The sequence below is a fragment of the Pararge aegeria genome, chromosome 14, assembly GCF_905163445.1.
Source record: "Pararge aegeria chromosome 14, ilParAegt1.1, whole genome shotgun sequence".
Lineage (NCBI taxonomy): Eukaryota > Metazoa > Arthropoda > Insecta > Lepidoptera > Nymphalidae > Pararge > Pararge aegeria.
Genome location: NC_053193.1, coordinates 17,519,934 through 17,543,678, shown reverse-complemented (window position 1 = coordinate 17,543,678; position 23,745 = coordinate 17,519,934). Strand labels below are relative to the sequence as shown.

Here is a 23,745-nt window from a genome sequence, read left to right as displayed (position 1 = left end):
CCCAAGAGCTCAATGACATCGGGGAGCAAGTGGGAGACGTCCCCCAAGGGAGCTTCCAACGGCTCGGCTCGGTTCGACGTTAATCTGATGGTTAACTTTTGGATGAAAATTATTGTTTAGTCCGAACTGACCGTGGTAAGGGTCCACGTCCGGATGACGTCAGAAATCGGGGGTCTCGTCTTCGTCGGCGAAGACGATGTGTTGAAATCCGCACTTGGCCAGCATGGTGGACTATGGACTAAACGCTTCAAATTCTGAGAAGGGACTCATGCCCTGTACAAGTTAGAATGGACTGATAATAACGATGATGATAACCTTAGTTTATAATGTAAAGTACATTATAATTCTAATGTCACAAAAATTATATATGTGTAAATATAATTTTTATAAATTATATTTGTATTGGTAGTTACTTATAAATTTATTTGTCATTAGTTACAAATATTTATTTAGGTAATGATATATTTATTTTATGGGTATATGTACATGTGCACCAAACTATTTTCTGTATTTGTTTTCTTCGCCATTGGTTGCCTGGAAGAAATCGCTATGAAGCGATAAGGGCGCAAAAATGTATACGTTGCTTCCTTATAATTTTTTATACATTTTTTTATGTACTTTTTGTGGTGTGCATTAAAAGAATATTACCCTTCGTTCATTCATTAAAATTAATGCATTAACAAAACTAAACACTAGTCCTGTATTACATTTGATCCTGTTATACCGATGAAAGGACAGTAATGGTGTTTTAGTAGTAACACATAGAGGTATTAAGGGTTAAAATTGCGTGCAGTGTAGTGTGTAACCGATAAACAGGGGTTATCGCAGGACAAAAGCTGACATTGTAGGATAATATCCCATTTCCTATTCATAACATGATGACCTTACTAATTATAGTGGTTGAAGATCAATTGTATTGTGGCGGAACCCCGCGCGGTAGGTATTCGGGAGTTTTCGTGGTAGCTCGGGTTCTTTCGGCTGTCGGGATTCGCCAGTGCGTTCGGGACCCTGCCGTAGGCACCACGCGCGTACGCATCGCTGTAACTCGCACACCACCCGCGTGGTTATGTTTAAATTGTTGATTTGTTTAAGAACGATATTTCATATATGTGGGTTTCATTTTAACACCAGGAACCCCCATAGTATAATCAACTAAAGGCCTTACAAATTAAGTAGAATAAGTGTTTTGATTCTTTATAAAAAGGTATATACAATAATTGTGAGCTTAAAGTTCTAAGCAATGTCTACAAATAGGTAATACTCCAAAGTTTTGCATATAACTTCTGCTCACTGTAATACTAGGACTGTATCGTAAAGGCTTCATCTCGTAAACCGTCAGACAAACTTTACGTCCGTCCGTCCCTTTTACAACACACCTCAAGTTTACGACTGCGAGTAATTTGAGCACATGATATTTTCTTTAGGCTTTAACGCTAGGATGGTGTGGCCGAGATGTGACATCGCAAATCACTTTAGAATGATGGCAGTAACAAAAGATCGCTTAAATATTGAGTTTAGATATTTAATGAAGATAAAAAACTTTATTTTATTTATATTCTTAGCGAGATTTTTAATTATTTTCGATAAAGAAATGCAAAACCTAGCGGTCCACCATGACAGACTGAACGCCGAATGACGTCACGTCTATATAAACATAATTATGTAACCTTTCGCTTTCGAAAATCCCTGTCTTCTGGCTACCTATTGTTAAGGCGAAACAATGTCCATACCTGCTATTAAAACTCTTAAACAACTTATGTAAAATGTTTCTGCAAATCAAGAATTTGAATATTCTATTATGCAGGGTCAAATAAATAAATACCAGTAAGCTCTCGGACTTGTGGTTCATATCATTAAAACTAACAACTTTGGTTCTACGACTTTTCAGATTGAGTATTAATTTATTTCATACAAAAATAATTCATAAAAAAAACGTGTGTGTACTGTATGTACAAGCGTTAGAAGTTATAGCTTCTTTGGCGCAACAAGATAAAAATCTTTTCAAAAATGTTATCTTTCGCATTATTCTACGTTTGTCGGAAAAACGACACTAACAATAGAATAAAGGTATTGTTTGAATTATTGAAAGTCAACTGTCAAACCTTTTTTAGAAAAACTCAAATGTTGACTATAGCTAACTTCATGGTGTCGGTTTTTGTAACGGTGAGCGCGCGCATCGTAAAAATTTACAATCACCTTTTTTCCCTAACGCGCCAAAAGAAGTTTAACTTCAATTATGTTAATTCTGCAAAGTGGCATTACACTGTTAAACCGAATATATGTGATTCGACAAGATCGCAAAGTCGGGTCAGATTGAGGTCAGATAGAGACGCACGATAGAGTCGTGATTCGCGAGCTATTGCCGATATTACATTCCAGAGTAGTTATAAGTATACAACGTGTTGAAGAGTGCATAAGTTTATTTCATACGGAGTAACCTTGAAAAAATATAAAATCAAAAAAATCAAATTTAATTTTCCATACAAACTAATTCAAAACATTCTGAGTGTTTACCTATGACAATCCTATTGAAGATAAAAGACCGACACGTGCATAGTACTTTGCACGCGTTTTTACGCGACGCGTAGCTGATAAAGTGGCAGGAATAACTTTGATTTACTTTATATGTGATATTCGGACTGTTTCTTTCAGTAAAATTAGCGTTTTAGTTTCACAGAAAAGACTCAGAGACAGTAAATAATGTACCACCAAAGCCTATGAAGTATTATTTCGCTTTTCATTTACACCCTATATAGTACAAGTATTTCACAAACTATAGAGTTAAAAAAAAGTTTAAGATAAAACGTTGTTTGTTTTAATGTAAACAACTACAGGTCGGGCCTTTCCGTTATTTTTTTTAACTTAACCCTGTATTGCTCCTACTTACTACATTGGGTAATTATATTATAATTGTATATACTCAATAGCATACTATGCTCTATCGAATAAGCAAATCAATATAGGATGCCTTTTGTACAAAAAAACCCACCGTTCAGAATATCACAATCACACCACCGGCGTGGCGGGTAAAAGCTTGTAAACAATAAATAAATAAAAAAAAAAATTACCACGACAATACACACATCGCCATCTAGCCCCAATGTAAGCTTCTGTTATTGGTACTAAGATGACTGATGAATATTTCTATGAATAATATACATACATACTTATAATATACAGATAAACACCAAGACACTGAAAAAAAATCATGTTCATCACACAAACCAGTTGTGGGAATCGAACCACGACCTTGGGCCCTCAGAAAGCAGGGTCGCTGACCACTGCGCCAGTCGGCCGTCAATGAAATGAAATGAAATGAAATTTATTCGCTGAATATGAGCTTACATAGGGTCTTATTATAATATAACATTCCTCCATATTCTACTATTAAGCATGCGAAATGTAAAATGCACAACAAGAACAATCATTACACATGTCTGCATAATCTTGTTGAGCAAGCATTGAAAAGTTATTTATTAAATTATACAGGTAATATTAATGTTATCATAATAATGTCAAAATAATATCATTTTTAATTCAGATACTCGGATATTGCATAGAAACATTTTGTACACAGCCAATGCGCCAGATTTTTCTTAAAAAAACGCGTAGGTTGATTTTTTAGACCTGCATCTAATTTATTGTATATTTTAACGCACATTGCAAAGGGGGATTTTGCGGTTTGTTTTAATTTATATTTATTGTTGCACAGCCGAATTTTATTTCTCCTTTTAAAATGGCTTACGTTCGAGAAAGTTTTAAAATACTCCAGGTGGCGATGAACGAAGACTGATATTTCGTAGATATACAGACACGGCAGAGTAAGGAGATTGTGTTTTTGAAGTATTGGTCTACAGGAATCCGTTGGGGTCTATAAGAAATATGCTTCTTATACACTTTTTTTGTGCCACAAACAATTTGTTTATATGCACTGAGTTATTATATATAAACAAATGTACGAATATTTGAGCTTCGCGAACAATAAACTCAAAAGGAATGGTCATCAATTTATGATTTTGATTCAAAAGTTAATAATGCCCATCAAAGAAACATAATAACGCCGAATTAATTTCTCCCTTTTCGAATTGATACCTCACCAACGAACAAAAGGTAATTTGGAGTTGGTAACTTTTGTGCCGACTAGTTATTCTTGACTGTTCCAAATTAATATTTTATTTACCTTAAGCATCCTTATTATGGTTTTGCAAGCCCGCTATTTAAGAGTCGTTTCCAAGACTCGAAACAGTTCGCTTGCCATTAAATTTATCTAGATAGATCAAATCGGTGAATTCAAACACGATATTGCAGATGCCAGTTGAGATAGCAGTCGATGGCTAACCTGCAGTAGAATTTAAAAAAAACATAACTGTAATGCCGGACTTATATTGGTTGAGTCTCAAGTGAAACAGACAAGCACAGTAGTGTAAACCGATCATACACCAGCAAGACAACTCGTCTAGATCTAGCCACATTTGCATTTGTTAAATTGCAATACCGGTTTGTTTGTCCTTATTGTGATTTAGACAGTAATTACCAGTTAAGTAATATGTTTAACAATTAAGTAGAAACAATGAAACCAAGCTTAATTTTTCGTCTCCAACTAAATATATATCTCAATCTCCTCTATAAAGCTAAATTCCCCTGTAAATTAACAATTATCTGTCAGTGGATCAATGTAATTATAAAAAGGATATTCACTCATACATTCATCACCAAAAGAAGTTTGTATAACAGTTTGAACATACATATACTAGGTCACATTATTTGTAGTCATTTGTGATAGGGCATGGAATAATAATAGGAAAGGTGAAGCCGGAGTAGGTCCCCGGCGATTTGTAATCTTTACTTGATTGAAGGTTTCAAATAGTGGGCGTTTGAATCTCCAAGAGCAAGAATAGTTTTTACCTCAATAGGACTCGGTAGGTCGTAGCGGTTTAACGCCAAAACGAACAAACACGAACGAACAAACGAAACGCCAGAACGAGTTCGATCGTGCATGGAGCACTGTTCCCATTTATGGAATGGCTGTGCCAAGTATGAGCTTGATGCCTTCGGTGGATCGCCATGCTAGAAGGCTCATTGATAACCTAGCCCATATAAAACTTCAGAGTTTGGAACATCGTCGCAAGGTTACCTGCCTTTCGGTATTCTATAGGATATATTTCGGAGAGTGTGCTCAAGAACTATTTGATCTAGTTCCGCCTTTTTACCATCGAACCGCAAGGCACCGTAAGGATCTGGAATGCCCTTCCAGCTTCCATTTTCCCCAGTGCCTACAATATGAGTTCAAATCTTAAAATCAAGAGTGAATAGGCATCTTCTAGGCAAGCGCGCTCCACCTTTGGCTGCATCATCAGTTACCACCAGTGTGATTGCAGTCAAGCGCTCGTCTATAAACGAATGAATTAATGAACGAATGAACCTATTTTGCAGATACATACAATATAGCCTAGAAAAGCTCATAGACTTCTTTGTATCCCAGTAAAGCAAATAACTCCTACGGGTTAGCATCGCTATCTTTCCGCATTTGTCTTTCAAAATCCACGAGTTTTAGATCGACGTGGTTTATTGGATAGGCACAGTTGAATACCAGAAAAGTGACAAAGGTAACTTTTTATCCTGGAAAAACAAGCAGCACAAGCAGCATCAAGTGTGCATGTGTGTGTGTGTCTGTGAGTCTGTTATGTGGATATATTCCAATCATAATTTAAATCCTTATCCAAATAAATAGTTTTATAATTAAATTGATTATGTATGTACTGCAAAAATCCTCTTTAAATTATTCAAATTAGAACTATTGTTTATAAGTTATGACGGGTGTAGAAATGCTAAAAGCAAGAAAAATGTCGAGGTTCGCCCGGCTGCGTATTATATAGTTTGGAAATAAAACTGGACCCTGTAGGTGGCGCTGTAATGAGGTTCTGGGTTGTAAAGATATTAAAACGGATAATAACCGATTTGATACCGGTGAAGTTGCGCGGGTCAGCTAGTAATAAATAGCACACTAGTGCGGTAAGTTTGCATAAAACACGTTTAATAACTTTCATTGATCAACATTACGTCGGTGTTATAAGAGCAAGTGTGGTTGGATGATAAAAGCTATTGGCTATCCTCATTAGAGTCCTCGCAAAGCAAGCTATCTGGACTCATCTCGCATATGAACGCGTACTTATTTTCGCACCACAGGTCGTCTAACAACGCACTACGGTACACCGCACCGCAGTATTCTCCTGTAGTGGCGTTATTCGGCTCACCACCAGAGAACTTGGCGTAACCAGCCTCTTCTAACGTCTGACCTGAAAATAAAACGTAAATTTGGAGTTGGCTTATTTCCAAGCATTGCACTCTTTCGGCGCTACTGAACTACTGACGGAGTCACTGTGACATATTAGGTTGGGGAAAAAGTTTCTTCGCATTTTTAAAAAAAATTCTAAACATTTTTTAATATAGTTTATTTACAATTAACTAGAGTATTCAGGTACCATTTTACTTAACTTTTTGCCATCTTGTAGGTAGGGACATAATCCCATTGCTAAAGAAATTTTGGGGACTCTGATCAAAAAACCGCGACAAATAGTTTTGGCAGTCCTCTCGTGATGTTAACCTGACACCGCCTCAAGAATTCTGAAGAGAACGAAACAAGTGGAAATCTGAAGGTGCAAGGTCAGGACTATACGGCGGATGCAATTAAATTTTAAAGAAGATATTCTTTAAAATTAAAATTTTAAATACCAAAAGCAGCCTGATACAAATAGCCGAAGATATTTTTTTACAAGTTCATACATACTATAATGCGAAAAGCCTTTTTTCCCAACCAATTATTTACGGATCGTTGGCATACCATTGTTAACCATTGCCTAAAGTACTGTGTGCAATGTAATAGCATAGCATATTTTTGGCTTAACATGACTGCGTAAGAAGATAATAATAATAATATAATAATAATAATAATAAGTTTATTTCAATTAACAGTTACACAGCAAATTAAAAATAGTACAAAATAAGGCAAACATAAGGTAATGTGTATCATGAAACCCAAATTCGATAATACTGCTATAGTGCAAGACTGAGTCGCAGTTATTATCGCCCGTCTCTGGAGCGAGAACCATACACTTAAATTAAATCTAGTGAGATTATTAAAAATAAAAACCGAAAAACTTTTTGAATTAAATTCAATTGAAAGCATTGATAAACTCAATTTTTTTTTTTTCAACATTTACATAAATACATCCATATTTTTTTTTTTTTTTTTTAAATATAATTAATTGTACTTAAAAAACTAAATATGAGTGTGTGCGTGCGCGTGTGTTTATGTGTATGTGTATGTGTATGTGAGTGTGGGTGAGGGTGAGGGTGTGATTGTATGTATTATTGAATAAGGTTTTCAGTCTCATCATAAGTTAGGTTAAGAAGTCAATTCGTTAATTCAATTTTACATTTTCGTGATGTTAATGAGTAAATGGATATTTTTTTATTAATTTTGTTATAAAGCATTGAACTTATGAAGTAAGAGTGGCGACCAGCTAAAGCGGTTCTGCGTGGTTCAACTTGACAAATCCTATCAAACCTACGCTTATTTTTAACAAACTCTGAATCATAGGTAGTATTGCCGTGCTTACGAAGAGTAATTAACAGCACGTATAGTTTGCGTACCGAAAGAACCCTGCCCTGCTTATATAATTCAGTGGTGGGAAAACGTATCGGTTTCAGCATCATCACTTTCAATACAGACCTTTGGGCCCTTTCCAACCGAAGCATTATAGTTTTGCCGGCACCTCCCCAAACTGTTATGCAGTAACCAAGAACAGATTGCACGAAAGCAAAGTATATAGATTTTAAAGTGTCTATTTTGGCTGTATTTCTGAGATTTCTGAAAATATACATTGTCTTTCTAACTCTGGAGATAACAGATTCAATGTGATCATTCCATGTGAGGCACTCATCAATAACCACACCAAGGTATTTGATGCTTTGCGTACGCGCAATCCGGCTACAGTCACAACTTTTATCAAGTGGGACAGAACATCGATGAGCACAGATTGAGAATGAGGCAGGCGGCAAGGAACGCCTTGATCCAAATGTTACAAATTTTGTCTTTGAAACATTGACTGTTAGTAAGTTGCAAGACAGCCAGTTTATAACATTAGCCAAAGCTAATTCAGCATTACCACGTGCTTCCTCCCATGTTAAGCCATGAACAAGAAGAGCCGTGTCATCAGCATAACTTATTATCTTGCAATTTGGTAGGGTGAACTGACAGAGCTCATTAATGTATACCAAAAAAAGAGTGGGCCCAAGTACGCTTCCTTGTGGCACCCCAAAATTAAGATTCTTATCATGGCTGGTTACATCGTTTACGGAAACACTTTGTGTTCTCTCAGTAAGGTAACTTTTAAATAGAGATAAGGGCAATCCACGCACACCTAACCTTTCTAATTTATTTAAAAGTTTCGGAATAGAGACTGTGTCGAAGGCTTTAGAGAGGTCTAAAAAGATGCCAATAGTCTTTTTCTTTTGGTCTATGTTCTGTATTGTGGTATCTATTAAACTCGTAACTGCATCCTCGGTCGATTTATTTGATCTAAAACCAAACTGATGATCAGAAAGTAGTTGGTTTTCATTTAAAAATGACACGAGTCTCCGATTCAAAAGTTTTTCTAGAATTTTAGAAAGAGCACTTAGCACAGAAATTGGTCTATAATTATCGACACAGTCTCTGGGACCCGTCTTATAAATGGGATGCACGATGGCTCTCTTGAATACTTTGGGAAATACGCCAGTTGAAAAACAAAGATTACAAACGTGCGTTATAATAGGTAAGAGTACGTGTCTAGCTGATTTTAAGATTGATGTCGATATACCATCCCAGCCCACAGCACAGTTATTTTTAAGTCCAAGGATGAGCGACTCGACCTCGTTACTGTCAACACTATTTAGGAACATTGAATTAGGAAAGATTGAGTGACTGTCATGAGAACACTTATGGCAGATATGATTACCAATTTTAGAGGCTAAGTTACTACCTATATTAACAAAAAAGTTATTAACCTCATTAGCTGAAGACACTGGGTCACTCGAAACAGTCATCAGATCATTGAAATCTTTTAATTTTTTATTCTTTATGTTTGCAAAGCGTTTGATAAGATCCCATGTTTTTTTTGAGTTATTTCTAGCTTTATGAAATTCTGTGCGTTCGTAATCAGTTTTAATTTTTTTTAATAAATTATTGCAAAAATTTTTATATCGCATGTAAGTTGTCTTTTTAACGGAATTGCTTGGATCATTTTTTAGTTTTCGATATAGTTAGTCACGGTTACGAATGCAACGAAGTAAACCTGGAGTAATCCACGGCCGTATAATTCTTTTTCTACTAGGAACAGTAACCACACGTTTATTAGCTTCAACCACCGATGATAAAGTTCTTACCAGTTTCTCAGTGGCAGTTTCAGGGTCTAATGTATTAAATATAGCAGAAAAATCAGTTTTTTCAAGTGTTCTTATTACAGCAGGTTCATCTATTCGCGTTATAGTTCGAGCTGCTTTCGTAAGACCTTTATTTTTAAGATTGCAGCACAAGATTACTGGAGAATGATCTGTGAAAAGAGTATCTAAAACAATAGTGGTGGCTTTATTGTTACTTCTTAACATTACATGGTCGAGGCAACTGTTGTTCCTAGTAGGGAAAATGTGAGCAGGCAACAAACCATGACTAGCAACAAGGTTAAGATATTCGTCGGTCTGTTTATCATTAGATGTCAAAATGTTTATGTTGATATCACCAATAATAGCTTTAGTTTTCATATTGGATATTGAATTTAATACTGAATCAAGGCTTATTATGAAGGGAGTAAGGTTAATATAAGAGGGCGAGCGATAAAGAGCAACAATTGCAAGATGATGCGAAAATTTCAGCAATAAACAATTACCTTCACTGAAATCAGGTTCTACGACAGAGCATATCAGAGAGTCACGTACGTACGCAACAACTCCATCGTTTTGATTGGCGTGCTTAGATTTAAAAGAGTGATAACCAATTAATATAGGTACATCTGACAGCTTGCTTAGCCAGCATTCAGATAAAACATCAATTGTGTCGTTTAGGCGTTTGAGTAAAATTAAGAGGTTGTTAAAATTACAGTTAATGCTTCGAATATTTGCGTGGAATACTTTTAACCCCTTAATCCCCCTTAAATATTGCTCGCAAGTTTCAGGAAGAAAAACAAAAGAATCTGACACTGATATATCTTCTATATCATTATTGATTTTTGATGTGTCATCCATTTCAAAAATCTTTATTTTTAACCTTAGCCCTAACAACATTTCGACCCGTCGAAAAGACCAACCGTGACAGTTTCAAAAATATATAAAGTAAATGACACGGTATGATCTCACAAAACAAAAAAACGAGGATATTACTATGTAAGATGATTGAGACTGTATTACATGACTGAACGACGAGTATATATGAGTAGAAGAAGTTGTTTATGTGTATTTGTGTGTGAGAGTGATATTTAATGTAATAATAAGAAACCCAGACATAATAACGAAAAACGTGAGTATATGCAACAGTAGTAAAACATGACAGGATAATAAAGGAAGAAAGAATTAATAACGAAAAAATACTGAAAACATTAAGAATAACATCTAGTCATTTTTGTGATTTAAGATTTTCCAGATCAGATTCATTCCTAATGAGAATAACCGGAGCTCCTTCTTTTCTTCGTAAATATATTTTACCGCTTGATGTCCAACAGTAAGTGTACTGATTTGAGTTAGCAAAGTCCTTGGTAAAGAAGAACAGCCTTTTTGCCTTGGATGATAAGCTTTCAGAAATAAAAATTGGTTTAGGAGGTCCAGTCAGTCTTAGTTTTTCTGTAGTAGGGCGATTATTTTCTTTACTTGTTTTTCTGTACATACGAATGACTCTCTCTTTTGTAAGTACGCTGTTAAAATCTACAAGCACAGTCTTATATGCCGGGTCACGAGAGTTAAAGCGGAATACATCCTTGATTTCATTTGGCTGGATGGACATATTTAGAATTTTACCAGTCGCTATGATGGTGTTAAGAAGACTGTCTTTTGTTTCCGATTTGACAGTCGGAATATTCCTGATTTCAATGCATGTTGCTCTAGAGAGTCTTTCGTAGTTATCCAGCCTATCCTCTAGAAGCTGAAGGTATTGCAGATTGGACTGTTTCTCAGATTCCAATTTTCCTATTTGAGTGACAATACAGTCATATTTTTGTGATAGAAAATCCACGGAATTCTGTATTTCACCATTTTGTTTTTTTATATCGTCCACGGCTAAAAAAATTTTTTCAAGTTTGTCAAACTTGGTCTTTTGCTCGTTCTTAAAACTTTCTAGGATATCCTTGATCTCCACCATAAAGGAAGCTAGCCGATCGCCTACTTCATCTGATCGACGCCGCTTGTTTCTAAACCCCTGTTTGACTTTTGGGGTTTCTGTCACAGGATATTCTTTATCATCCTCAATTAAATCTCTTAACGTAGAGTTATGTTTAGAGGGTGACAAGCCCGAGGTTGATGGTGGGGTGCGGTTTAAGGGCATGTTTAAAAGTCATAAAATAAAAACAAAAAAAAAAAAAAAAAAAAAAAATAATTTGACCACAAGATTCGAAACCGGTTATCTGGGGCGAAAATTAGTTACTGTCTGTATGATAGTCACCGGCACGATACCGGCAGAGTAATTATGAGTCCAAAGGTCAAGTTTGATGCATTCACTGAATCACCGATGGATTTTTAAAACTTTGCACTGCAAACCGTTATGACTGAGCAAATTTTTTGCAATTTACACTTCACAGCCTTTAAAATATTGCACTATTTCTGCTTATTATCACATAACTATATTAACTAACTTATAACTTATAAATATACAAAGGATTTATGCGAAAATATTAACTTTTTCGACAGTTTAAGATTTATTAATCACGGAGCAATGTACAGTACGTGTTCGCACTCCGGTAGCCCGGAGGGGGGGCCAAGATACCATAATTAATAGTAGGTAAAACAATTGTAAAGTTATTTGAATTGTTATAATTATGCTTTTTTTATTACTCAAGTGGGATAAGTAGTATCTTAGTACTCGCTGTTGCGGTTGAAAAAGAGCTGTTTGTCCATGTTAAAATGAAGCGTGAGTTTTTTCGTAAATTAAACTGTTATTTGAGTGCGACAAGTTTACTTGGCGCACGCAAATTGTACTTAGCACACGCAAACTATCCTTGTCAAAAATAAATAACAAAAAAAAACACAATGTAACTGTCAATATAAAAGAAGTTAGGTTGACATAGCAAAGTTTATAGTTTCATTAATATTAATTAATTTGTATTTATTGTTTGAAGTATATTTGTTCTTTTTTTTAAACTTTTCATCCGTTTGTTGGGACTTGGGATTTTGTGCCCACATATATCTCCGCATTTGTAATAAAAAAAAGTATCTGCAATCCGTGCGATGTTGTCGATTGCCCACGAGAGCAAAGTTGCCCACTCATTCGCACGAGTGTGACAAGTGACAATTTATCGCACTTTTTACACAATGTACTATTATTATTATATTTTTTTTTTGTTCCCGTTTTAATCTGCATAATTTAATCTGCTATCTATTTAATTAGTGTAATTGGTGTTAACCGTACTAATTGAATAAAATAAATAAATAATTGCTGCTTCCTGTTCTGAAAGACATGGTTGTCGGTGTACTTATAGCACATGAAGCTTAACAAGGTTAATGGATAAAGGGCTGCACTTAGGTTGTGTTCCTTGCCAGCACGGCTAGCATGGGCAGGAGTCAATTATATCCCCGGGGAAAGGATAAAAATGTATCTTCTCCCACAGCTTTATCAACTCTCAGAGCACTGGCGCACAAGTGCAAATAATATCCCAATAATATATGTGTAAAAATAAACGGGGATAAACTTCTCCTATTCCATGTTAATTATATACCATGTCAGGGGATATAATTGTGGGATCCAAATAATATATGTGTAAAAATAAACGGGGGTTAACTTCTCCTATTCCATGTTAATTTTATACCATGTCAGGGGATATAATTGTGGGATCCAAATAATATATGTGTAAAAATAAACGGGGGTTAACTTCGCACGGGAACATGCATGCACAGCATGTGGAACGTGTGTTCATCATATGCCTTTTTACGGGATATAATCGGGAGATATAATTTTTATCACCTGCCCGTGCTAGCCCTACGGGACTCAGGTCTTCTCCCACAATGAGAATGGTTTAATCCGTAGCCTACTCTACACGCCTTTAAGAACATTATGGTGAACTCTCAGGCATGCAGGTTTCCTCACGATTTATTGCTTCACCGTTGAAGCAAGTGATATTTTAATTGCTTTAAACGCAGATAACTTAGAATAGTTAAAGATAAATAAATAAATATACTAAATATACTACGACAATACACACATCGCCATCTAGCCCCAAAGTAAGCGTAGCTTGTGTTATGTGTTATTAAGTATATTGAAATCGTGCATTTTCCAGAGTAAAACTATGGCAAAAATTTGTCTGTAGCCATGAATGTGAAAGAAGGAATAAACCAACATAGAATTTGTTTTTGCATTACACAATAATGATTGGGAAAAATTTACCTTCGATGGTTAAAAATTCTCCATGTTCACCCCAGTCGTGGAATCCGACAAAAGCGACGTCTTTCCAGAAGTTACCTCTCATGGAACCCGCTGGATTCTTTCCAAAGAGTTCCTTGATTACCTGGAAGAAACAATTGATAAGTTGATATATGACTAGCTGACCCGCCCAACTTCATCTGCACCAAATCGTTTTAATATCTTATCTATCTATATCTATATCTTCTAAGCGATAGGTTCAATTTGAATATTTTAAAAACGAATTTGCAGGTATATAATCAAACTTAATATTTATATTATTGTATTTCTTTCGCATTTATAATATTAGTAGGACGGTATACATGCATTCGATCGTTGCCCCATATGCCTTGCGACTTGCTGTTATTTGTGAAGAGTTATATCCTTTATCTCCATTAAAATTAGACAATACATGCTTGACAGTATACACTTTCAAATAAAAAAAGAGTTATTAAAATCGGTTTAAATTTAACGGAGCTAAGAAGTAAAATTGATTTCATCTAAAAAACTACTGAACACCATTTATCTTACACTAGCGCAATCTGTTATCAGCTACTGTATTCCTGCGTGGGGTGGGGCTGCTAAAACAAGGTTTTTAGATCTAGAGAGAGCTCAACGTTCTCTCCTCAAAGTAATGCTTTTTAAAAATTATATGTTTCCCACAAAGGCTATATTGCATTTTGCAGTTAAGGCAGTATTAGGGGCCAGCAGTAAGCGCCAAGACAAGACCTCAGAAATAAAACACAAGTATGGTTATTTAAAATAAATCACGTGTGGGTAGTAATATCTTGTATTATGCACCGTTAATCGATGAAATAAGGTCCACCGTGATAACCGTGAGTTATTACCGTAAAGTATTATCAAAATCCGTTAGGAAAGTTAAAGTTAGTGTTTGTGTGATCCATCCATCCATACAAACTTTCGCATTTATAATATTTGTAGGATTAACCATACTTGAGCCTCCGTATCGCTGTTGATGATTGCCAAATGCCCGCCCTCCGCAGTGCAGGCCATATATGCTCGCGACCAAGTACGCGGCACTTTGTGAAATTTGTAACAGCTTCCGGTTCGAGACTCAAACGTGTACTCTGAAATTCAGTACAGATTGAGGCACTTCCAATCAATACAACTATCGGGCTCCTTATCACAATGTAAAATTTGTGCTTGCATCAGTACATTATCCTGGTATTGAGTAGTAGTAAAAAAAAAAAACAAGAAGATGCACTGTAACAATATAAATATTAGAAGCAAAAATAAACTCGTTGTGCAGTTTACTGGGCTACACAAAATTGCAAATTCATTCAAGGGCAATTGTATATTATTTTATAACAAATTACCAAATGAAATCTTTGAGATGTCTTTCAATAAGTTCAAAGTTTATATAAAACGTAAGCTTACAGAAAAATCCTATTATAATATTAAGGATTACTTGAACGATAAAAAAGCTTGGGTGTGAATTGCTCTAGCTTCATAGCTTAATATAAATTTACTGGAAGATGGTGATAACAAAAAATAAATTTACCCGGATAAGTTTGTTGTGGGCTCTTCTTAGACCAGGGCGCGTTTGGAACCCTCGCAGCTTTAGATTTAAGTTGGCGAGCGAAGTTATCACCATCCCGTTACAATTATGTAAACAAATATGTATGAACGCTTCATAAGTGCCTGTGATAGGCCTACAAGAATAGAGAAATTTTGAATTTGAATTTGAATTTAGTTTTGTGACAAAGCTCTTCCGGGGAAGTACTAACACTATGCTTATTTTTGCCGAAAAGCAGCATGGTTGTGTTACGGTCTGATTTGAGAGCGTTTGCCTGTGTAATTACAGGCACTTCCGGCTTCAGCACAGATGCACAGATTGGCACTTTGTAAGACGTATTCCTTGCACGCACAGCAAAGTGTTTCTCTTTGTTTTTTTTAAAGCCGTCAGTTGTAATTTAAAAAAAAAATGCGCAAAATAACAAGCATTAAAGCTATCAAACCATCTGTATGAGCAAGTGATTTAAAGAGATCCGCAGAGAAGTGATCAACTGCTTTACAATTAACCATTTAAAATTCTACAAAAAAACAACTTTACAAATCTAAATTGTAAGCACTTAAAAAGTTTTGTGCAATTTTGAACTGTCTGCTTGGGTTTTTTTTTTAAAAATCCGCGGGGTTCTCCAAAACTCAAGTTAATTTGTGAATTTATTATTTCTGATTTATTTTTTCTCTGAGCGGTCTGGTGGGAGGATCAGCCGTAGCTAGTTACCATCCAACGGACAAAGACAGTCCGCAAATTTGTGTTCCGTTACAATATAGCTGGATAAATATAGCTGCCATAATCCCTACCAATTTGGGCCCCTTCCATCTTTGACTGCATCGTCGCTTTGGTAAATGATGATGAAGTCCAGGTATGATTGCAATCAAGGGCTAACTTGTAGTGTAGTAAAAAATTAAAAAAAACTAGCCCTTAATTTTGATTACATTTACAACTCCGTTGGCAATCACTCCATCTTATCTCAAGTTACTTCGGTTACTATATAGATGTTATATGATATATGGTTGAATTGTTTGTAATTTTGAAGATAATTACGCTTGCAAAGTTATGATTTATTGCGGAAGTTTCCAAATCAAAATGTTAATCTATAATTATAAATGTGATATTATAGGTTATGAGATAATTTGAACACAAACTTACTATGTTAATTACCTAATTACTGTTTATTTGGTAGCATAGGTACTACAAAGACTCCGAGCAGTTAAGACAGCTCTCCAGTGCTCCATCATCCATCAATAGTCTACATCAGCCTACTGCTGGATTGAATGTGTTTCCCGACGGTAGGTTCTGTCCATAATAACCACGCTGGGCAGCTCGGATGTTGTCGTAGATGCTGTTAGTAGCACAGAAGTCACTGCTACCCGTTCTCCGTTACATTCCCTTAATTAATAGTCGTGTGGTGACGGAAGACTAGAATACAGTTATCACAATCTCTTCTCCTACCACGGGTCTTTCCAGTGCTCAGTATCGTTAAAGAGCTGTAAAAGACTCACCATTATCGACAGTCACGCAGACGTTCACGACAGTTCTTTTGCCCTTTCCGTAGCACAGGCATGTCAGAGGTTTTTAGCACTTGACGTCACCCAGCTCTCTAGAACTCAGAGTCATTAAACAGCCCTCGAAAAGACTCCCGCTGCTGTTCAAAACTGCTGTTCTGCTTTTTCGCCAGCAGCAGTTGAGGTCAGCTAGCTATCCAGTCCTCAGCATTTTTAAACAGCTCTCGAAAAGACTCGAAATTATCGACAAACCGACAGCTATTCAGGACTGCTGTTCTACTCTTTCGGTAGCACAGGTACGGCAGAGGTTCCGAACACTTGAGGTCAGCTAGCTCTGCAGTGCTCAGCATCATGTAACAGCTCTTGAAAAGACTGACCATTGTTGACAGTTCCGCAACAGTTTATGACTGCTGTTCTGCTCATTCGGTAGCACAGGTAAGTCAAAGTCAAAAATATCTTCATTCAAGTAGGCCCACAGGTGGCACTTTTGATGCGTACATAAGAATTGCACGGTAGTGAGATGATGGCGATAACCACATTCGTAAACTTAAAACTAAAGCTACGAGGGTTCCAAACGCGTCCCGGTCTAAGAAGAAGCCCACAACAAACTTAGCCTGGTGTTTTTTTTTTTTGGTATCACCATCTCACAATGCCATTTTAAATTATTAGAAGAGCATCCTGGTCAGAGCAATAATTTACACCCAAGCTTTTTTATCGTTTACGTAGTCCTTTATACTAAAATAGGACTTTTCTATAAGCTTACGTTTAATACAAACTTTGAACTTTTTAAGAGACATTTCCAAGATGTCAATTGGTAGTTTATTGTAGAATTGTATGCAATTTCCTTTAAACGAATTATGAATTTTATGTAACCTAGTATATTGCACTGTAAGTTTATTCTTACTTCTAATGTCTAAATTATTGCAGTCACATTTTTTCTTAAATTTAGAAATGTTTTTATGAACGTACATTAAATTTTCAAATATGTACTGACTATTCACTGTCATTATTTTAAAATCTTTAAATTTATCTCTCAATGACTCTCTCGGACCCATTTTGTAGATAGAACGAACAGCCCTCTTCTGCAACACGAAAATAGTGCTAATATCAGCAGCATTACCCCAAAGTAAAATTCCATATGACATAATGCTGTGAAAGTACCTAAAATATACCAGTCTCGCAGTTTCTACGTCGTTCATATGGCGTATCTTCTTTACCGCAAAGGCAGCAGAACTAAGCCTGTTCGATAAATTATTTACATGAAAAAGGTAAGGCAGTGTTTCCGAGTAATTGAGGTCAGCTAGCTCTCTAGAGCTCAGCATCTTTAAAGAGCTCTCGAAAAGACTCTAAATATCGGGAGTAGAGCATCACCTCAATGCTTCGCTTATGAGGCTTGCAATTGTGGGAAAACCCAGAGCTGTTCACGACTACTGTTCTACTCTTTCGGTAGCACAGGAACGGCAGAGGTTCCGAGTAGTTAAGGTCAGCTAGCTTTCCAGTGCACAAAATCTTTGAACAGCTCTCGAAAATACTCACCATGTAGACAGTCCTGCAGCTGTTTACGACCAATCTTCTACTTTTTCCGTAGCTTAAGTGTGTCAAGGGCTCTAAACAGTTTACTGTAGCCAGCTCCTACATCATTAACTACTAGTGCTCAGCATCATTAAAAATATTTCGAAATGTTTACCATTATCGACAGTCCCGCAGCTGTTCAGGACTGCTCTTCTGCTTTTTCGGTAGCACAGGTACGGCAGAGGTTCCGAGCAGTTGACATCAGCAAGCTCCCCAGTGCTCAGCATCAATAAGCAGCTTTCGCTATCGTTGTCGTTGTCAGGTTCACCTTCTGCCCACGTGTGAGGTATCTTGGAGAGAGGTATGCCTATCAATCAACAAAATCTAGACCTGTAAAACTAGAAAAATTAAAAAAAATTGTATTTAAAATTCGAACACTTTGGTTGTCTGTCTATATGTCCAGGGTCTAATACCGCTAACATGGACCTATAGAATGTACGAGCAATTTGTGTCACATCTGGATTGCCTGTAGGTGTCTTATAAGGTACTCAGAAAATTAAATATTTTGATTTTTTAAACTTAATGCTTATTAAACTTGGTTTACTTTGATGTTTTTTTTAGCCATTTATCACTTCAATATAGGTTATGAGGAACGTTTCTAAAGTTTTAGGCAATATTAAAGCGTTGCAGATGTTATTCACAATCTTGAGATTCCAGCTATAATTTTCCTGCTTGAGAGAATAGGTAATCTTTGGCCTATAGATATACGACCAGGTAAAACAAACGTTAGGTGAAAACTATAGGTGAACGATACGTTCAAGAATACCTTCAATGGAATGGAAATCGCCTTTAGAGAAGAAAGCGTGGATGCCAGTGTAAAGTCCACACTTGATTGATGCCTCCGTTACTACAGACAGCATAGCTGATGCCAGATTATGGTTCAGCGGTGACGCCAATTTGCTTCCTAAAACAGAATTAACCATATGGGACACTTTATTTTTGTCCCTTCAGTCATTTACAGCTAACATCAGCCCTCTCTGTACGGTTACGATTATCTCCCCGGGGAAATGATAAAAATTTATCTTCTCCCAAAGCTTTATCAACTCTCAGAGCACTGACGCACAATTGTATATAATGTCCAAATAATATAGATTAGATTAGATTATTAATTATTATACGTTTTACATTTTATTTAGTTTTAAATAGTTTATTTTAGGTTATATTTATAAAACAATTATTTTAAAGAATAAACCATTTACAATAAAAAAAAATATATATTGTGTAATAATAAACGGGGGTAAACTTCTCCTATTCCATGTTAATTATATACCATGTCAGGGGATATAATTGTGGGATATAATTTTTGTCTCCTGCCTGTGATGGGCCTGCTGACGGTGGTGGGATGGTATGCACACGTGATTTAGGGACTCGAGTAGACTTAAGACATTTTTTCAGTAGATTAAGTTTGTTTCTAGTTGTTCTGTTGAGTACTAACATAGGTTTAACTACTTTGAGATGTCTCTCAATAAGTTCAAAGTTTATATAAAACGTAAGCTTACAGAAAAATCCTATTATAATATTAAGGATTATTTGAACGATAAAAAAGCTTGGGTGTGAATTGCTCTAGCTTCATAGCTTAATATAAATGTACTGGAAGATGGTGATAACAAAAAAAAATGTATCCGGCTAAGTTTGTTGTGGGCTCTTCTTAGACCAGAGCGCGTTTGGAACCCTCGTAGATTTAGATTTAAGTTGGCGAACGAAGTTATCACCATCCCGTTACAATTATGTAAACAAATATGTATGAACGCTTCATAAGTGCCTGTGAATAGGTCTGCATGAATAAAGAAATTTTGAATTTGAAATTTGAATTTGTATGACTAACACGATAAGGACCTTTGACCGAAGCAAATAATTATTTCTATTATATTTTAAAAAGTTAAAATTTTTTGAAACTCTACACAGACGAAGACAAATGGCACTTGATTTGTATGCAGTTATGTCAGTATATATATTATTTATTTATCTTCATCTTCTTCATTTGAGATAAATAGTAAAATATTACATAGTTCTGATTTTAAGATATTATGAATGTATTATACAGGGTAGGTATTACCTGAAAAAGGATTTCTGTGTTTAAACTCCAAACATTTACAATCTGTATAAATGGGGTCTGGAAGCAATCAAGCGGATCACTAAGATCCTTTATTACTTAAAAGTTTCACCCAAGTTTTGGGTAACTAGTGAATCCAAGCGGTCTAATTAACCCCTATACAAATCCAACCCAAATCATTGATAAATAGTTCAAGCGAGCTGCTAAACTCAAATCCAAAACGAACCAACCGCATATACGAAACATCAAGCTATACCTACTCAAGTTTAGAAAAACTCGTTTATATTACGCATATCCTCAAAATAACACACACATATACACACACATACATACATACATACATGCGAATTCAAAATTCAAATTTTATTTCACTTAGGCCTAATTATACATACATGCTAACATACAAACACAAATATATATATACACACACACACACACACACACACACATATATATAATACATATTTGCATGAGCATCATTATCCAACCCATTATGGACCCACCACAATGACACGGGGGGTTTCGTCCACCACGCTGCGGATTGGTGTACTCCACACGCTTTGAGAATATTAAGGAGAAATTTCTACCTTCGAGGTGACACCGTAGTCTTGCTTCGTGCCAGTTCGCAGGAATCCTGTGAAGTTTCAGCCATCCATCTGCTTTGTTGAAATACTTGTAGTCGCATCGGAACTGCTTGCAATCTGTAATAGAATACAAAATTTCATAATGACGCCTTCTGTGTGCGCTGTGACGGTGTGACAATTTGTTAATGAGTTTTAGCACATTATTTTGGCTTATTCATTAGTGGTATTTGGGTAGGACTTCGACTTTACTTCTGGGCGGTGGGCTCGAATCCCAGCACGCACTGACAATTCAAAGTTCTTGGCTTGATTCGTCCGTGAAGGGAAAGAACGTGAGGAAACCCGCATGCCTGAGAGTTCTCCATAATGTTCTCAATATGAAGGAAATGGACAGCAGCATCGTCTGTTCTACGGCTTACATTTACTGCGATAACTATTTAGGATGAATGTGTCAGGATGTAATAAATAAGTAAACAAATAAATAAATAAATATACTACGACAATACACACATACCTAGCCCGGAAGTAAGCGTAGCTTGTGTTATGGGTACTAAGATGACTGATAAATATTTTTACATGAATGATATATATAAATACGCATAATATACATATAAACACCCAGATACTGAATAACATTCATGTTCATCACATGACTCAGAAAGCAGGGTCGCTGCCCACTGCGCCAATCGGCCGTCAAATGCTGAGCAGAAAAATCCAAAAAACAGTGGCTGGTGTTTAAGAATTCTTTATGTAGATTTTGTTATATTCTTACCTAATTATGCATATATCTATCTACACACAATATTTTATAATTTAAGTTATTGGTTTATTTAGTACCTATTTATGTATACTTTATGAAGTATTTGGTACATATATTAGGCAAATAAATACTCACTCGATATAGTCACAAATGCAAACACGAGTAGGCACGTCAAAATTCGCTTCATCTTGAATGCTATCTGAACATTTAATGTTATCGTTAACCTCTGGGTATCTCTAATTAATAAGGGTATTTATAATAAAGATTACGTCGATTGTCAATACTATAACATTTCTCGTGAAATGCTAAGCTTCTATAAATTCGGCAAATAATAAAATGAAATAAATCGACAAATAATACGAATCACGTTATAACTACAGTTAAGGGCTAGTAACTATAATCTAAACGGCGATAGTTCAGTGGGTAGGACTTCGACTTCACTTTCTGAGGGCCGAGTTCGAATCCCAACGTGCATCTCTCACTTTATGTGCGTTTTAAAGCAATGACAAGCTTCAGGTATAATCCAGTTACCTGTTTAAAAAAAAGGGCAAAGGGCTGGTTATTCTTAACACAGATAAAATCTAACTAAGAGAGCCAGTTCGACAACTCATCATATGTACAAATTTGACCAAAGAAATAAGTTATTGCATTATTATTTATTATAAAAAGAAAGGCACAGTCAGTCGAAGTGAAACAAAACACTGCCTGACGCAGTGTTTTTTTTATAAATAAATAAAGAAATACGACAATACACACATCGCCATCTGGCCCTAAAGAAAGCGTAGCTTGTGTTTTGAATACTAAGATGACTGATGAATATTTTTATGAATAACACACATAAATACTTTAAATATACATATATACACCCAGACACTGAAAAACATTTATGCTCATCACACAGACATTTTCCAGTAGTGAGAATCGAACCCACATACAGCGAAATACATAAACACTTATATTATAAACCAATGAAAACCCAGACACTGAAAAACATTCTTGGGAATGGGAAACGAACCCACGGCCTTGAACTCGGAAAGCAGGTTCGCTGCCCACAGCGCCAATTAGCCGTCAAACAAAAAACATGTACCTAGTTTAGAAGTTGTAGACGACGATGACGGTGTAGAGTCGATATGGCGCGAAATCCTTTAGTCTGAGTTAAGAATATACAAGAGTCGCTATAATCACTCAATACGTGACAAGGCAGCCTGTGGATGGATTAGGTTGATCCGCAGATCGTGCTGATCATGAAAATTAGTTTTTTTCTTGTTGTCTATCTTTGACCGCGACTTAGAGATTGAGACTTTCTTTCAAACAAGGTTTAAGGTGACACATTTTTTGTGTGCTTTATTTAATTTTGATGATATTGAATGTCACTCAATAAATAAATAAATAATAAATAAATATACTACGACAATACACACATCGCCAACTAGCCCCAAAGTAAGCGTAGCTTGTGTTATGGGTACTAAGATGACTGATGAATATTTTTATGAATTATATATACATAAATACTTAGAAAATACATATAAACACCCAGACACTGAAAAACACTTAATGCTCATCACACAAACATTTTCCAGTTGTGGGAATCGAACCCACGGCCTTGGACTCAGAAAGCAGGGTCGCTGCCCACTGCGCCAGTCGGCCGACGATATTGGTGTCCAATCCAATTCCATGGCCCTGATTCTCTATTAGGTTACCCACTCATTCATAATCATTTTTTACCCACTACCGCCGTTAGTAGTAATTTGGGAAGAAGATATCGTATCGAAACGTTTTTTATCCACGTTTCTCATACGTGCCGCTAAGATGTGGAACGCCCTCCCGGTAACTGTGTTTCCTGCCACGTATAATTTTAGTACCTTCAAGGCTAGAGTGAATAGGCTTTTTCTAGGCAAGCGTGCTCCAACCTAGACCTCATCATTGCTCTCTAACGGGCATGATTGTCGTCAAACGCTGGCCTATCGTTAATAAAAAAAAAAAAAAAAATATTAGTAGTACCCAATACGAAAAAATAACCGTGTAACTACTGGTATTAAAACTGACATGCGTGAAACAAACTCCCATAGTTACAATTTGTGACGTAAAAATAACGGTCATAAACTGAAGG

General features: G+C 36.0%; 1 protein-coding gene across 1 annotated transcript; it reads right to left on the bottom strand.

The window, feature by feature from the left end:
* Positions 1 to 6,012: 6,012 nt before the first annotated feature.
* Positions 6,013 to 21,834, bottom strand: LOC120629398 (macrophage mannose receptor 1-like). Its single transcript, XM_039898333.1, has 7 exons — positions 21,771 to 21,834; positions 20,882 to 20,995; positions 19,008 to 19,145; positions 18,357 to 18,548; positions 14,591 to 14,724; positions 13,622 to 13,742; positions 6,013 to 6,296 (listed from the first exon to the last, which is right to left on the bottom strand). Exons 1-7 carry the CDS (start codon positions 21,820 to 21,822, stop codon positions 6,100 to 6,102), a joined length of 948 nt encoding a protein of 315 aa, XP_039754267.1. The 5' UTR covers positions 21,823 to 21,834; the 3' UTR covers positions 6,013 to 6,099.
* Between the last annotated feature and the right edge of the window lie 1,911 nt (positions 21,835 to 23,745).

Excerpts from the sequence above, each read along its gene's own strand:
- LOC120629398 (XM_039898333.1), bottom strand. The coding sequence starts at position 21,822 with ATGAAGCGAATTTTGACGTGCCTACTCGTGTTTGCATTTGTGACTATA. Across the intron at positions 19,146-20,881 it reads ACTACGGTGTCACCTCGAAG|GAAGCAAATTGGCGTCACCG; the intron begins GTAGAAATTTCT and ends ATTCTGTTTTAG. Across the intron at positions 18,549-19,007 it reads CGATTTCCATTCCATTGAAG|GCATACCTCTCTCCAAGATA; the intron begins GTATTCTTGAAC and ends GTTGATTGATAG.